At 38.8% G+C, this 13,677-nt stretch overlaps 1 protein-coding gene across 4 annotated transcripts in view; it reads left to right on the top strand.

Moving 5' to 3' along the window:
- The window catches only part of EMCN (endomucin), a 44,074-nt gene that overhangs the window by 5,152 nt on the left and 25,245 nt on the right, over positions 1 to 13,677 (top strand). For all 4 annotated transcript variants that reach the window (XM_039361303.1, XM_039361302.1, XM_039361306.1 and 1 more), the window contains exon 2: positions 12,828 to 12,860. In XM_039361303.1, coding sequence (XP_039217237.1) covers positions 12,828 to 12,860 — 33 coding nt within the window. The remainder of the gene's footprint in view (positions 1 to 12,827; positions 12,861 to 13,677) is intronic.

The following is a 13,677-nucleotide window of genomic DNA, read 5'->3' as shown; positions in this document are numbered from 1 at the left end:
ATGCTTAGATGTTCTTCTGACTTTTGGCTGGTGCAGCTAAGTGATCGGCCATGTTAATGGCTGATCTTTTCTCCGTCGGTCCTAAGGAGCTGCCTTGGACTGCAGAAGGAGCTGCCGCCTTTCCATGGTCAACGAGAGTCCTCCTCATCAGTAGTCACCCCTCCAGGGCGACTTTTGACTCTGTTAAGGGTCTACCGGTGAAGGGAAACTGGCCGGCGAAGAGACGACTCTCTGTGAATGACCGCCAGTACTGCAATCCGGAACAGGAAGTCATCCTCCTCCTATCTTTTGAAGTCCTTTTTTATATATAAACAAATGATTGAATAGCCCGAATTTCACCCTTCCAATGCAAGCACTTCAGTGATGGGATTTGTGTCTGTGTATGTGTTAGTTGAATGTATTATTGTGTTGATTATAAATGGATATTACCTCACAAGATCGCTTATTTTGTAACTGCCAAAACATCTCAATACTACACTTCTAAACTCTGGTTTCAAAACACTTTCAGCAATATTTTTTTTTAATGGTTAGTTATGGAAAAGGTATAAAATAAGTTTTAACATACCGTATTTTCCGGCGTATAAGACAACTCGGTGTATAAGACGACCCCCGACTTTGGAGAAGATTTGCATGGTTAGAAAGTTGTCTTATATGCTGGAAAATATGGTACTTGTTTTCCATTTCAGGGACATTCGTGGGTTGATGAATGGAGGGCATGTCTATGAGATCTTTATCCCACTTCTTTTTTACATGCATTAGTGGACATTAAAAAGTGGCAGGGCTGTGATCACATGATCATAACCACCATATTTTTCCCCCAACTGTCTATTTCAATCACAGAATCATACAAAAAAAATTCCCATTACCACAAAGGGCTTAACTTTTTTTCCTCAGAAAACTTTCTTTTCTTTCTTTTTTTAAAATTCAACTCTTGACAAAAAATTTTTATCACTCCATGGAAATACATAGCATCTGCAATCCCTCAATCAGGACAGATGCTTTTCCCTTAATTCCCAGTTCCTAAATTCTAATAAAATTTTAACTTTTTAAATGTTATTCATAGTAAGAAAGAATAAGTCCTCAGCTGTTAGAACAGTTTCCCCTGAGGTCCTCTTTTGGGCTACCAAGCTGAAGTGTTAATACTTGAATGATGTTGGAAACCAAGTCTATTTGTTATTTTAATATTTTCTACAATGACCTCCAAAATCTGGAGGGATTCTCATACATTCACTTATCTTTTTTTAGTTATAAGATCCCAGCTGTAGTTTTAGAAATTATTCTTGCAATTGTCCAAGAATACTTGGTCATGATATTAACTCTGCTACTGCCGTATTTTTGGTAAAAAGAATTGTACTTTAGTTTCAAATCAGGGACAGACAAGGAAGCAAAACTAATTAAGGAAATGGACCTAGATTGGCATATTTCAGTTGAAAAGGGAGATAGGAATAACCTCCAGAACACATGCCTTTAGCTGATACATTCTGTCTCTCTAATAACAACCAAGGAAGGCTATTGATTATAGACAACAGTATCTACAGGGTGCTGTCCAAACCTACAGGATGGTGGCCATAGTGTTATGATCAAAGCTCTAATTCCTTTGCATAAGTGTATGCCATCACTCTATGTATAAATCGGGGAGGGCTTTGATCATGCTGCTTTGCCTGCTGTGTTGCAGATTTTGATGGTCCCTGATGGATGACCATGATCATAAGGGATAGAACATTCATATTATAGGATGTACTGATGGTGAAGCTTAGGAAGTAAGTGGTCACTAACTGGCCTTATTATAGGATTGCTAGTTCAAAACAGCCTAAGGATAATTCTTTGCCTCTTAAAAAACAATCGTACTGGATTAGACCAAAGGTTCATAGAATTTCACTCTTGTTCCTGAATGAAGAATATCTGTGTAAAACCACAAGGAAGACATGAATACAATGACAATTCTCCAATAATTGAAATCCAGAAGTCAGTTTTCTCTTCAGAGTGAGAATGTGTCCATAGTCCTTACATGGTCATGAATAGTGGACAGCAATCTTTTCTCTCTCTCTCAAGTTCCAATGCAATCATGCACAATTTTTAAAATTCTTTTGTTATGTTTTCCAAATTTGCAACCTCAAACTTTGTAACATGTCTTCCGCACACTGACCTAGTGAAGTTTATCTTGGGAAAGAGTCTTAAGGTCTTCTTCATGATAGCTTTTTCATCACAAAGCATCATAATAATCCTGCGTAGACTCACTGAGCTTCCAGTGACAAGTTCTGACATTTTGTATTTTGTAATATTATGTGTAAAGGACTTTAGAAGATGGGGGGAAGAGGTACTGTTTAGGAAATAGTAGCATTTATAAGAGATAAGATTATAAATGTTAATATTCATAAAAAATAAGAGAGGACGTGGTCCATAGCTGCATAATGGACAGAGAAAGGGGCTCAGAAGAGACCCTCCCCAACTTCTCAAGCTGTAAAGGAGACAGTGGGAGAAATGCACTTTCAAACTTGTGAGATTCTGTTAATGCAGACTTACAATAAAGTAATATTAGCTCATTTGTTCATGTTTCCTGTTTGGTCTATAGGTTAGGACAGGTTGGGACTGGAAAGCATGATGCTTCATTCCTTTTTTACTTAGTGATCTTCTTAGTCAATGTACTTTCTATATATAAGTGGAAATCAGCTAAGTAACATTTTAATTGGTTTTTTTAAATCTCTTAGAGCTGATAAAAAGCCGAATGTCAATTTCTCTGGAGCCCTCCCCTTCCTTTGATACAACAGTGTCTTAATGTGCAGGCTCTAGCAAGTGATAGAAGGTTTATTTATCTTATAATCTTTGAAATGCTGAGATGGAGTCATTATGAATTTGCTCTCACTTCCTGCTCAGTTTTAATTATTTTCTTTATTAATTAAATGCTTCTCATGCAAAAATAAAATATGTGCAATGTATTGTAAGAGTGACCTTAAAGGGTGAGGGGTGCAAAATGGCAGCCCTTGGGGATATAAAAGTTCTCCATTTATTTGGATGCTGTCTAATAAACAAATAATCTCAATTATTTCCTAGTAAGTCTATGAAAGACTCTTGCTTAACTTGGCTAGACGAAAAAAAGGAAAAAAGAAAAGGGATCCATTCCTTACTGTAGCAGCACTGAAGAAAACAAAAAGAGCAAGTATAACAAGTGGAAAGAGGGGTTACTTAACCAAGGCAGAATATAAAGCAAATAGCCCGAGCTTGCAAAGAGGAAGTGAGGAAAGCTAAGGTTCAAAACGAACTAAGGCTTGCAACAAAAGTCAAAAATAACCAAAAAAAAAAGCTTCTTTCAACATGTAAAAACCAAGAAAAAGGTTAAGGAAATGATTGGTCCACTAATGGGAGAAGGTGGCAAGAAGGTGACAAGCAACAGGGAGAAAGCAGAACTACTCAACTCATTTTTTGCATCTGTATTTACACAAAGAGAAAAAACAGTCCAACCTATCAAAAACAGTACCGTAAAAAACAGATTAGAAACACAAGTTAAGATAGGCAAGAAAATGGTAAGTGAGTACCTGTCCACCCTAGATGAGTTCAAAACACCAGGACCAGATGGATTACACCCCACGTTTCTGAAGGAACTGGCAGATATGATCTCAGAACCACTGAACTATGTCTTTCAAAGATCCTGGAGCACTGGGGAACTACCAGAGGACTGGAAAAGAGCTGATGTAGTTCCCATCTTCCAAAAAAAGGGGGTGGGAAATGGATCCGTGAAACTACAGACTTATCAGCCTGACCTCAATACCTAGGAAGATCATGAAAAAGTTAATCAAGCAATGAATCAGCAAACACTAGAGGCAAACAAAGTCATTAACAAAAGCCAATACGGGTTTGTCAAAAACAGATCATGCCTGACAAATCTTATTGCATTCTTTGGCCAGGTGACAAAATTAGTGGACCAGAGGAATGCAGTGGATATAATTTACTTGGACTTCAATAAGGCATTTGATAAAGTAGACCACAACCTACTACTTGATAAGATAGAATTCGTAGCTGGCTGACCGGCCATAGTCGGCGTGTGGTCCTCAATGGAACTGCATTTACATGGAGGGAAGTGTGTAGCGGGATGTCCCAGGGTTCTGTTCTAGGCCCAATGCTCTTCAACATCTTCATCAATGATTTGGATGAGGGGATAGACGGGGAACTCATCAAATTTGCAGAAGACACCAAGCTGGCAGGAGTAGCCAACACTCCAAAAGATCACCTTAAGATATAGAAGGATCTTGACAGACTTGGACATTGGGTGCTATCTAACAAAATGAAATTCAGTGGTGAAAAAAGTAAGGTTCTACATTTAGGCAAGCTGCCAAAAAAGCCAAAACAGTGCTGGGCTGCATTAACAGATCACGTGAAGTATTAATACTACTTTACAATGCCTTGATAAGGCCACACTTGAAATACTGCATCCAGTTTTGGTCACCACGATGTAAAAAAGATGTTGAGACTCTAGAAAGAGTACAGAGAAGAACAACAAAGATGATTAGGGGACTGGAGGCTAAAACATATAAGGAATGGTTGCTGGAATTGGGTATGTCAAGTTTAATGAAGAAAAGGACAATGGAGAACATGATAGCAGTGTTCCACAGTATTCCACAGTTCAGGGGCTGCCACATAGAAGAGGGAGTCAAGCTATTCTCTAAAGCACCTGAAGGCATGACAAGAAGCAACGGATGGAAACTAACCAAAGAGAGAAGCAACCTAGAACTAAGGAAAAACTTCCTGACAGTTAGAACAATTAACCAGTGGAGCAACCTGCCTCCAGAAGCGGTGAATGCGCCAACACTGGAAGTTTTTAAGAAGAGACTGGACAGTCATTTGTCTGAAATGGTATAGGGTTTCCTGTCTGAGCAGGGGGTGGGACTAGATGACTTCCAAGATCCCTTCCAACTATTATTATTATAAGATATTTCAACAGCGATCTGCAATTTCTTCTCACAGCTATTAAAACCAGGAGATATATGTCATCATTTGCACCTCTCGTCTTGGCTAAAAGTTATTAGAATAGGTTAGCATATAAATGAAGGACTGCCATTACATATACATATACATATACATATACATACATACATACATACATACATACATACATACATATTTGTTTTCTGAGACCTACATACATACACACACACACACACACACACACACATTGTTTATTAGACAACATCTCTTCTCTTCATCCCCCTCATCATCTACACATTCCTTTACATGAGATTTGCAAACAGCATCATTTAAAAGGTTCCACCATGGTTATAAGCAAGATGGTTCATCCCATCATCTTCTGAGTATTCAAACCCATGGAAAACTTCTGTCCTGTGTTCTCCTTGTGAGAAATAGCTATCAGGAGCATATGTGAATGATCTCCTGTCCTCTCCTTACCTGGAGAGGTTCCAAAGAATTGATCTACTCACTAGTTCGTTGGTGTTTGCAGTACACAGAGGCTTCTACACTTAGCTATATCTCCCTTGGAATCCTCAAAACTATATTATTGCTTTAGAACACTAAATAAGAGTTAAGCTCAGCTTGAAGACAACTTACCATTTAACTTGTCCAAGCCTCAGCACTTATTAATTAGTCAACCAAAACTAGTTGACTTTAGAAATCTGAGTAAACACTCCTCCTTGAATAGGAGACCTTCTGGATATTCCATGATTCTTGCCTAGGCTGTTAAACATCTCCATAACAATAACAGTACAGGTAACACTGCCAAGAAACGGCAGGAGCTTATCTCAATTTAAGGTCATTTTTATCTATTACCTCAGTGGTTCTCAACCTTTTTTGATGCCGCGACCCCCAACCGGTCATAAGTCGAGGACTACTCAACTGGTCATAAGTTGAGGACTACCCAACTGGTCGTAAGTCAAGGACTTTCCTTGCCCGGGAGCCCATGCATGCGTGGTGCCGCCCCCTGCACCGGCCGAGACGTAACTGGCAAGAGGCAGCGACGGCGCAGGGTGACCACCGGCTGGGCCACCAGCTGGCCCAGCCCAAGGGAGGTAAGACACCCGCCAGGCCCCACGTGCGCCAGCAACTCTCCCTGCACCTGCTGAACTCCCACCTCCCACCCCTGGCCCTCTTTTACTTATATTTTTAGTAGTTGCTCAGCAGGGAGGGGTGGAAACTTCCAGACAGCTCGCCTTCGCTGCAGACAACTTGCAGCACCGTTTGCAGAATGGGACTTTTGGCGGGCTCAGCAGGGCAGAGACTGCCTGGACAATTCCTATTGGCTTTTGAAAGCCAATAGAATTAGACTCTATTCAAGACAGTCTATTCTATTGGCTTTCAAAAGCCAATAGAATAAAAGGGAATAGCACAGCTAAGGAAAAGGGGGAAAAATGATGGACTGCATTGTTTGGCGACCCCCATGAAATGGTCGTTTGACCCCAAATGGGGTCCCAACCCAACAGGTTGAGAACCACTGTATTACCTTAAGTTGAAACCAAGAAAACTCTGAAAGTAGACTAACCATCTTCAACTTCTCTAAATATTTAGGGGGGATTTTTTAACCATTTCTGACTCTCTTGGCCATGTGTAGATACTTGTTGTAATAATAGATCAATACCATCACATAGCCAAAGATGCATTAAGTTTCCCTTATCTTACAAAGGGGAAGGTACAGGTGAACAAGGGGGTGGAAAATAAGCCTCATTTTTGGACTAGTCAAGAATGTATGCATTTGGACTGAATTCAAAGTGGGTTATAAATATTTGAGCAAAGAGGTTTGTATTTTCAAACCTTATCCTCTTTGCAAGTGCATATTTATTCATATACATTATGTCCACAGTCATTAAAATTTATTGCACCAAGCCTAGTTCTTATTTGGATAAGATATACTGACACTAAAGCTACTTTAAAAATAAATCCAGTTCTTGAGACATGCTGCTAGTAATCCAAAGTGCTCGCACAATTACCCTAATCTCATTTGTGTTGACCCAATATTTTTCATAAATTAGAGATGAGAGTGACCTTATCGATGTAAGCAAATTATCTGGCTATTTCCCACAGCTTTATGCAGACTAGGTTTTAATTTAAATATCTTACTTAAATAATCAGTATTTTAGCTGGTCTTTTTTCCTTCCAAGCTTAAGTAGTAAATGCCTGTATATTTTTGGTGATATGCAATTTGAATAAGAAGTTTTGCTGTTGTTTACAAAATGTCACTTTCTTTCCTAAACAATAGACTTGGATTTGATACTCCTTGTATATTTTCTCCTTCTCAATTTATATTTTTATGATCTTTGGGGGAGGGGGATAAAAAGATTGGAGCCCAATTCTTGCCAATGAATGATAATCTTGCTATTTTTGAAAACAAGTCCCATTAGTTAGCTAACTAATGGGACAGTTCATTTTAATCACTGTGAAAAAAATATCTAGCACTGTTGCTTTCTCTTTCCCCTATCTGGAAACCAAAGTATTTACCATGAATGAGAAAAGAGATGATAAAATAGACAAGTGGTCATTTTCCTTCCATTCAGAGATAGGTACCCTTCACGAACTGCAATAGTCTGTTGAAACTATTTTTTTTAGCCCTAAAATTCGATTAATGTTAAAGAAAAAAAATATAAAAAGAACTCATCCCTCCCATTTGCCCACACCTTATCTAGTGAAAAGCTTAAGTGTCTTCCAGAAGATTCTCCAGTAGCTATAGAAAGCCTGCTGGCTTTGTATAGGTTCACAGATGCCTTCCACCTATACAAAAAGAGAAAGTCAAAGAACATGAGGGAGGAGGGGGAGATTATTCAGGCATTTTGGAGGATGATAACCTTTCAGAGTATAACACTATAATCTGATGCACCTTGGTCATCAGCCACTCCATTGTTTCATGTGTTTGGGAAAGGACTTGAATGTTATTCACGGTGGAATAACATCCAGGATAGAAGCAATGATTAATATTCGCTCAGAAAAGCTGCATGTGGGAATGTAATGCTGCTCAGTGATTCTAACATAATCATTTTCTTCCAGGAACATGTCAGGAACAAAGCAGCTTAGGTGTGGCATCATGAGCATATAAAAGATAAGAAGAAACCCTAAAAACAATTGCATTATAGGTGCATTTGCAGTGACCCTCTTCAGGCAGTACACAGCTTAATCACATTCTTCTGGTAGAAGTTAGATGTTAAGGTCAAGCAAGTTACATACTAAAGTGAGACTGAATAATACGAAAACAACCCCAGACCTCATTTGTCATACAGAAGAGCTGTTTTTCTCTGCTTGGAATGATAAATATTTTGATAAATGTTTTGATTTTTCTCATCTATATAAGGACTGGCTCATATAGTACTTGCCAAATTTCTAAACATTGCCGGGTACATATGATCACAACCATGGAAATGTATCTCCATTTGGAGGTGCATAGGCTACCTTTGAGGCAGAGGGACTGTATGAAATGGATGAACCCAAGTTTGAGTTCTGAGCTTAGTAAATGCCTTTGATCAGGTGTCGCCTCTCAGCCCATTCTATTGTACAAGGGCAGACTATATGTGCAGTAATTAATGAATGCGCAAAGGATGCTAGCTTTTCTGCTGAAAGAATTAATGGGGAGGAGGAAAGAAGGAAAGAGGTAGTAATGACCCAGAGTTGGCAGGGACTTTGGAAGTCTTCTAGTCTTGCTCAAGCAGGAAACCCATTTCAGACAGGTGGCTGCCCAGACTTTTCTTAAAAACCTCCAGTGATGAAACACTCACAACTTCTGAAGGCAAGCTATTCAAGGCAAGCTGTTCTGTTAGGACAGGGGTGTCAAACTGCTGGCCCTTGGGCCGGTTTCATCATACTGGAGCCGCGCCCACCCCATTGCCAGCAATGGCAAAAAAGCTCCGATACATCGTGTGACGTCACATGATGTTGTGAGTTTGACATGTCTGTGTTAGGAAATTTCTCCTTAATTCCAGGTTGCTTCTCTCCTTGATTAGTTTCCATCCATTTCTTCTTGTCCTGCCTTTAGGTGCTTTGGAGAATAGATTGACCCATTCTTCTTTGTGGCAGCCCCTTAGACTGCTATCATGTCACCCCTAGTTCTTCTTTTCATTAAACTAGATGTACCCAATTCCTACAACCCTTCTTCGTGTGTTTTAGCCTCCAGTCCCCTAATCCAGGGCTTTTCAACCAGTGGTACGGGTACCATCTGTGGTACATTGGCACCTGGCAGGTGGTATGCGATCATCCTAGGAAAGTGGTAGCGGGAGAGGGGAATGAGAGTGCCACCGGGTGGGCAGGGTGTCTTGCTCAGCTGTGCCTTGGGGGGCAGTTTTTTCAGTGCCATTGTAACTTCCAACAGTCACTAAGCGAACTGTTGTAAGTTGAGGACTATCTGTACTTTAATCACCTTTTTCCTTTTTTGGTATCAAGTTTTTGACATCTTGCTAGGCGACTGGTGGTACTCGGATATTGCAATATCCTAAAAGTGGTACAATGGGTGAAAAGGTTGAAAAGCCCTGCCCTAATCATTCTTGTTGCTCTTCTATGCACTTTTTCTAGCGTCTCAATGTCTTTTTTATATCCTGATGACCAAAACTGGATGCAGTATTCCAAGTGTGGTCTTACCAAGGCGTTATAAAATGTTGCTAATACTACAAAAAGATTCAATGTTTGAACCATCAGTTCTCCCTCCAGTGGACCAATAGGAGAATAGAAAATGAGGATTCAGAAAGGATCACATTCTTCAGCTCTTGGAGTGAAGATTCCCTTGCTCCTGCTCTGCACAAAAAACATGAGAATGCTTTTCTAATCCATGTTTTCATTAGATGTATGCATTCATCTTTGCAAAAAAGAAACATGTGAGATGATGGAGAGTCCTTTCATTTCTGCTAAAAACCTCAGCTGGCTATGTTGCAGAAAGATAGTGTGGCAGCATATTTTCAAGCAAGCATTTTTCACAATAGCTCTAATCCTGGTTGTAGGTTACATTTTAGAGCTATTATATGTGCATAGGGAACAAAGGAGAGCACAGGCTCACAGGCAGGTAAATCTAGAACTTAATCAATGCAGATTGTATAAGCAGAAGAAATCCACTTGAACTCAGCTCTTTATAAAGAGATTATGAAAATGACTAGAAATATGAGTGGGTAGCTCAGAATTGGGTTTGTTGATTTAGTTGCCAGTATTCTTTCTCTAAAATAGTTCTTCAGCAAGAACTTATTGGTGTTGTTTAGGCATATTAGAGCAGAGCAAAGGCAGTAGAAAATGATTAGCTTAACCCTGTTTATTTATTTATTTATTTATTTATTTATGAGACTTATATACCGCTTTAAGTGCGAGCACTCTCTAAGCGGTGTACACCAGTAAGCAATGTATATATATATTTACATTGCCCCCAACAATCTGAGTCCTCATTTTACCTACCCCGGAAGGATGGAAGGCTGAGTCAACCTTGAGCTGGTGAGATTTGAACCGCTGACCTGCTGAACACAGTCAGCTAAAGTGGCCTGCAGTACTGTTACCCAAACACTCTCCCCCATTGTTCTAATTTCAGATCAAAAAGCCTGGATTAATGCACAGAGATACATGGTTGGAGGCTCAAGTGCCTCCTTACCGTAGTGCGCCCCTCTCTGGCTGAAGAAACAACCAGGGTTTTTTTTTAGCACAAAACACATGTCATAAGAATCTATAGGAAAACATACAAGAATCTACAGAGATTAATAAGTGAGATGAACTTTAGAAATTAGAGAACTCCTCTGCACTTGAGTGCAGCATGAAGCCAGCCTGATTTAGCTCACAGTAAATGTGCATAAGATTGCTGCACAGATTAGTTAATCAGAGTGATTAATCATCTAAAGCCTGAATTGCAAATTGGAATTGCCTCTCAATTTATTGACAATAAACAAAGACTCTAGGATGAGAAACACTTAAAGGGCCTTCCATCACAGCAGGCACTCAACTTGGCTGCTTAAATACCATTAATTCCACTTGCTTCTACAGATACGCCTACCCAACTTCTATTCTGTGAGCAGCAAGGCATTTCTATAGGGACATAATCACTTCTGCCTGTTCTGGATTCTTAAGCAACTCCTTTGGTGTCATAATACACATTTTGAAGTAAAGATTGCAATTTACATGGCACTGAAATTTTCTGATCTTTCCTAACTGCCAATAGACTTTTCTTGTGCCTGAGTTCTCTACTATAATTTGCTTTTCACATGATAATATCTGCCATATAATTAAGCCTTTCACAGCAGATTGACCCAGTCAAGATGTCAAGCACAGGGCTATTTAAATATATTTACTGGGGGGGGGGATGCTAAACTCAAGAATATATCCCAACTGATTGCAGTTATACAGTACTATCGTGTTACTTACTGCTACTTATAGATGCAGAGTTAGGAATCAGTACCTTCTTAGCACAATACCTTTTTCTTATTTCTATTTTAAAAGCATTGCATTTACAATAAGCAAACAAATTATTTATCTTCTTGGAAACTGAAATCTTTCTACTCTTAGTATAATAGAGTTAACCCAAACCAAAATAATTTATATGATTTTTGTCTCTTATATATACAATGAAAGTAAAAATGCCCAGAAGTACAGCTTAGGTCCTGGTGATTACCTGTACACAACCATGCAATTTTCTTGGCAAGACTGTAGAGATGTTTTGACATTGCTTTGTTCTGAGTTGTTTATTTGGACTTTTAAGTCTAACCCAGTGGTTCTTAACCTGGGCGATATTGCCCCCCAGGGGGCGATTTCATTTTTCAGGGGGGCAATGGAACTAAAAGGGGTGATGTGGGGGCAAAGGAACAAAAAGGGGGTGATATGGGGGCGATGGAGCGAGAAGTTTTGGGGACACTTTTGAGACTTTTTTTGTACAGTGAATGCCTGTATATCTGTCGTACAAAAACATCAGATCGCTCGCTATTAGTGGATTGAATTGTGTTTTCAAATGTTCTTCCAGCTAGCTTCAGTACAGAATGGCATACATATGTAAATACGCACTGCTTATCTTCATGCGTGTTGTGCAGCAGCCTCTACCCATACAGTGGGGCGCCATTAGCCAGAATATGGGAGATATGGGGAAAAGACTGGAAATAAATTATTTGCATCGATATGTCCTGATGAACAATTTTAAAGAAAACAAAAAAATGAGAAAATTGAAGAATTATTTCCTATGTTGTGATTGAGAGGTTATATTGGGGGAGGGGGGCGATGACAATTTCCTCATTGGCTCAAGGGAGCGATTTGTTCGAAAAGGTTAAGAACCACTGGTCTAACCTATAGCCCTGAATTTCCAAGTATTAACTAGGTTCAACTCTCATTAATGTCAAATAAGAGAGGCATTTGAAGACAGGTTTCCTTTACTTTTTAGAGTTGTGTAAAAAAAAGGAATATATCAGGTCCAGCTTCTCATGATGCTGCTCCATAAAACAATTTTGAAGCACTAGACTTTAATGAAACAGAATGGCAGAACATTTGACAGATAAATGGAAATGCTTCACATAGCTCATAGTTAACTGTGCAATCATAAAGATATGGTAATCCACCTGGCTAATTTTAAAAGCATTAGAACAAATATATGAAAAGGTGATGGCATATTAGGATCAGGATTAATCAAGATCAGAGGCAGGTTGGTTGGTTGGTAAAAAGGGAAATTAAGTTAGTAATTATTTTAGCTGTTTTATTAATGATATAAATATATTATTTGTTTTTTTAATTTTTTTACATTATGTTCTGTATCATTAAAAAATACTGATTATTTGTATACAGCTCAGCAGAATGTATCTGTTTTCGTCCAGTGTCTTCTAATTAATCGCTAACTAGGTATGTGATAGAATTGGTTCAAACTTATACAGTTTTTTTGTTTTGTTTTTTATCTTCTACAGTTACCATATCCAATAGTAGTCAAGGAACTACTGGTAAGCAAAAACACATAACCTTATCTTGAAAACAATGACATCAATTGAGATGTATTCTTTTTATTTTGGAGAGTTACTTATAGTTATTATAAGTTATAATAAGTTAGTTACTCTTCCCCTATAAAACTGGAGAAGGCAGTCTTTATGTGAATCTGACTACCACAAGACTGATTTAATTGATAACTGAAGCTGTGGAGCAGCAAAACATCAGCAAAGAAGATCTAGACTACAACAAGAATTTGAAATCTGTAAAATAATTCTATTAATCTAAATAACAAAATGGACTAGATCCTCACATCTGTAGCTTTAAGCTTCTTTAATATTTAATATAGATAGATAGTACTTTAATTGGACCTCAAAAAGCCTAGTATGGCTAATTGAAGAATAACAACTATTACTGATATCCATTATCAATGCAGCTATCCCATATGCCTGTATAGTTAACTGGTGGAGGGCCACTACCCTCCACCAGGCTCTGCATTTACATTTAAGTGCTGGGATTCCATTAATAATTAATGTTTCTGCATGGCTGAGAGTTTGTACGGAACCATGTGGAAGATTTCCAACCAAGCCCTTTCAGGACCCTGGAGAGCAAATTGCAAAAGCTACACCCAAAAGACAGACTCAGCACCTATCTGAGGATTTTCGAAGATTGGCAAAGCCAAGAAATCCTTCTTAGTTCCACCCTTGCTTGGTGTTATCTTTAAACCTAAAGAACCTGTAACCCTTTCCTAAGCATTTAAACTCATGCATAGCTAGTAAATTATGGGAGAATCATCAGAATCTGAATTATCTTCAAGCTGAGATGGCACAAACA

Source organism: Crotalus tigris, unplaced genomic scaffold, assembly GCF_016545835.1.
Source record: "Crotalus tigris isolate CLP2741 ecotype Arizona unplaced genomic scaffold, ASM1654583v1 scf7180000019245.846064, whole genome shotgun sequence".
Taxonomy (NCBI): Eukaryota; Metazoa; Chordata; class Lepidosauria; order Squamata; family Viperidae; genus Crotalus; species Crotalus tigris.
Note: the sequence above shows the minus strand (reverse complement) of the source record. Positions and strands in the feature narration are given on the sequence as shown.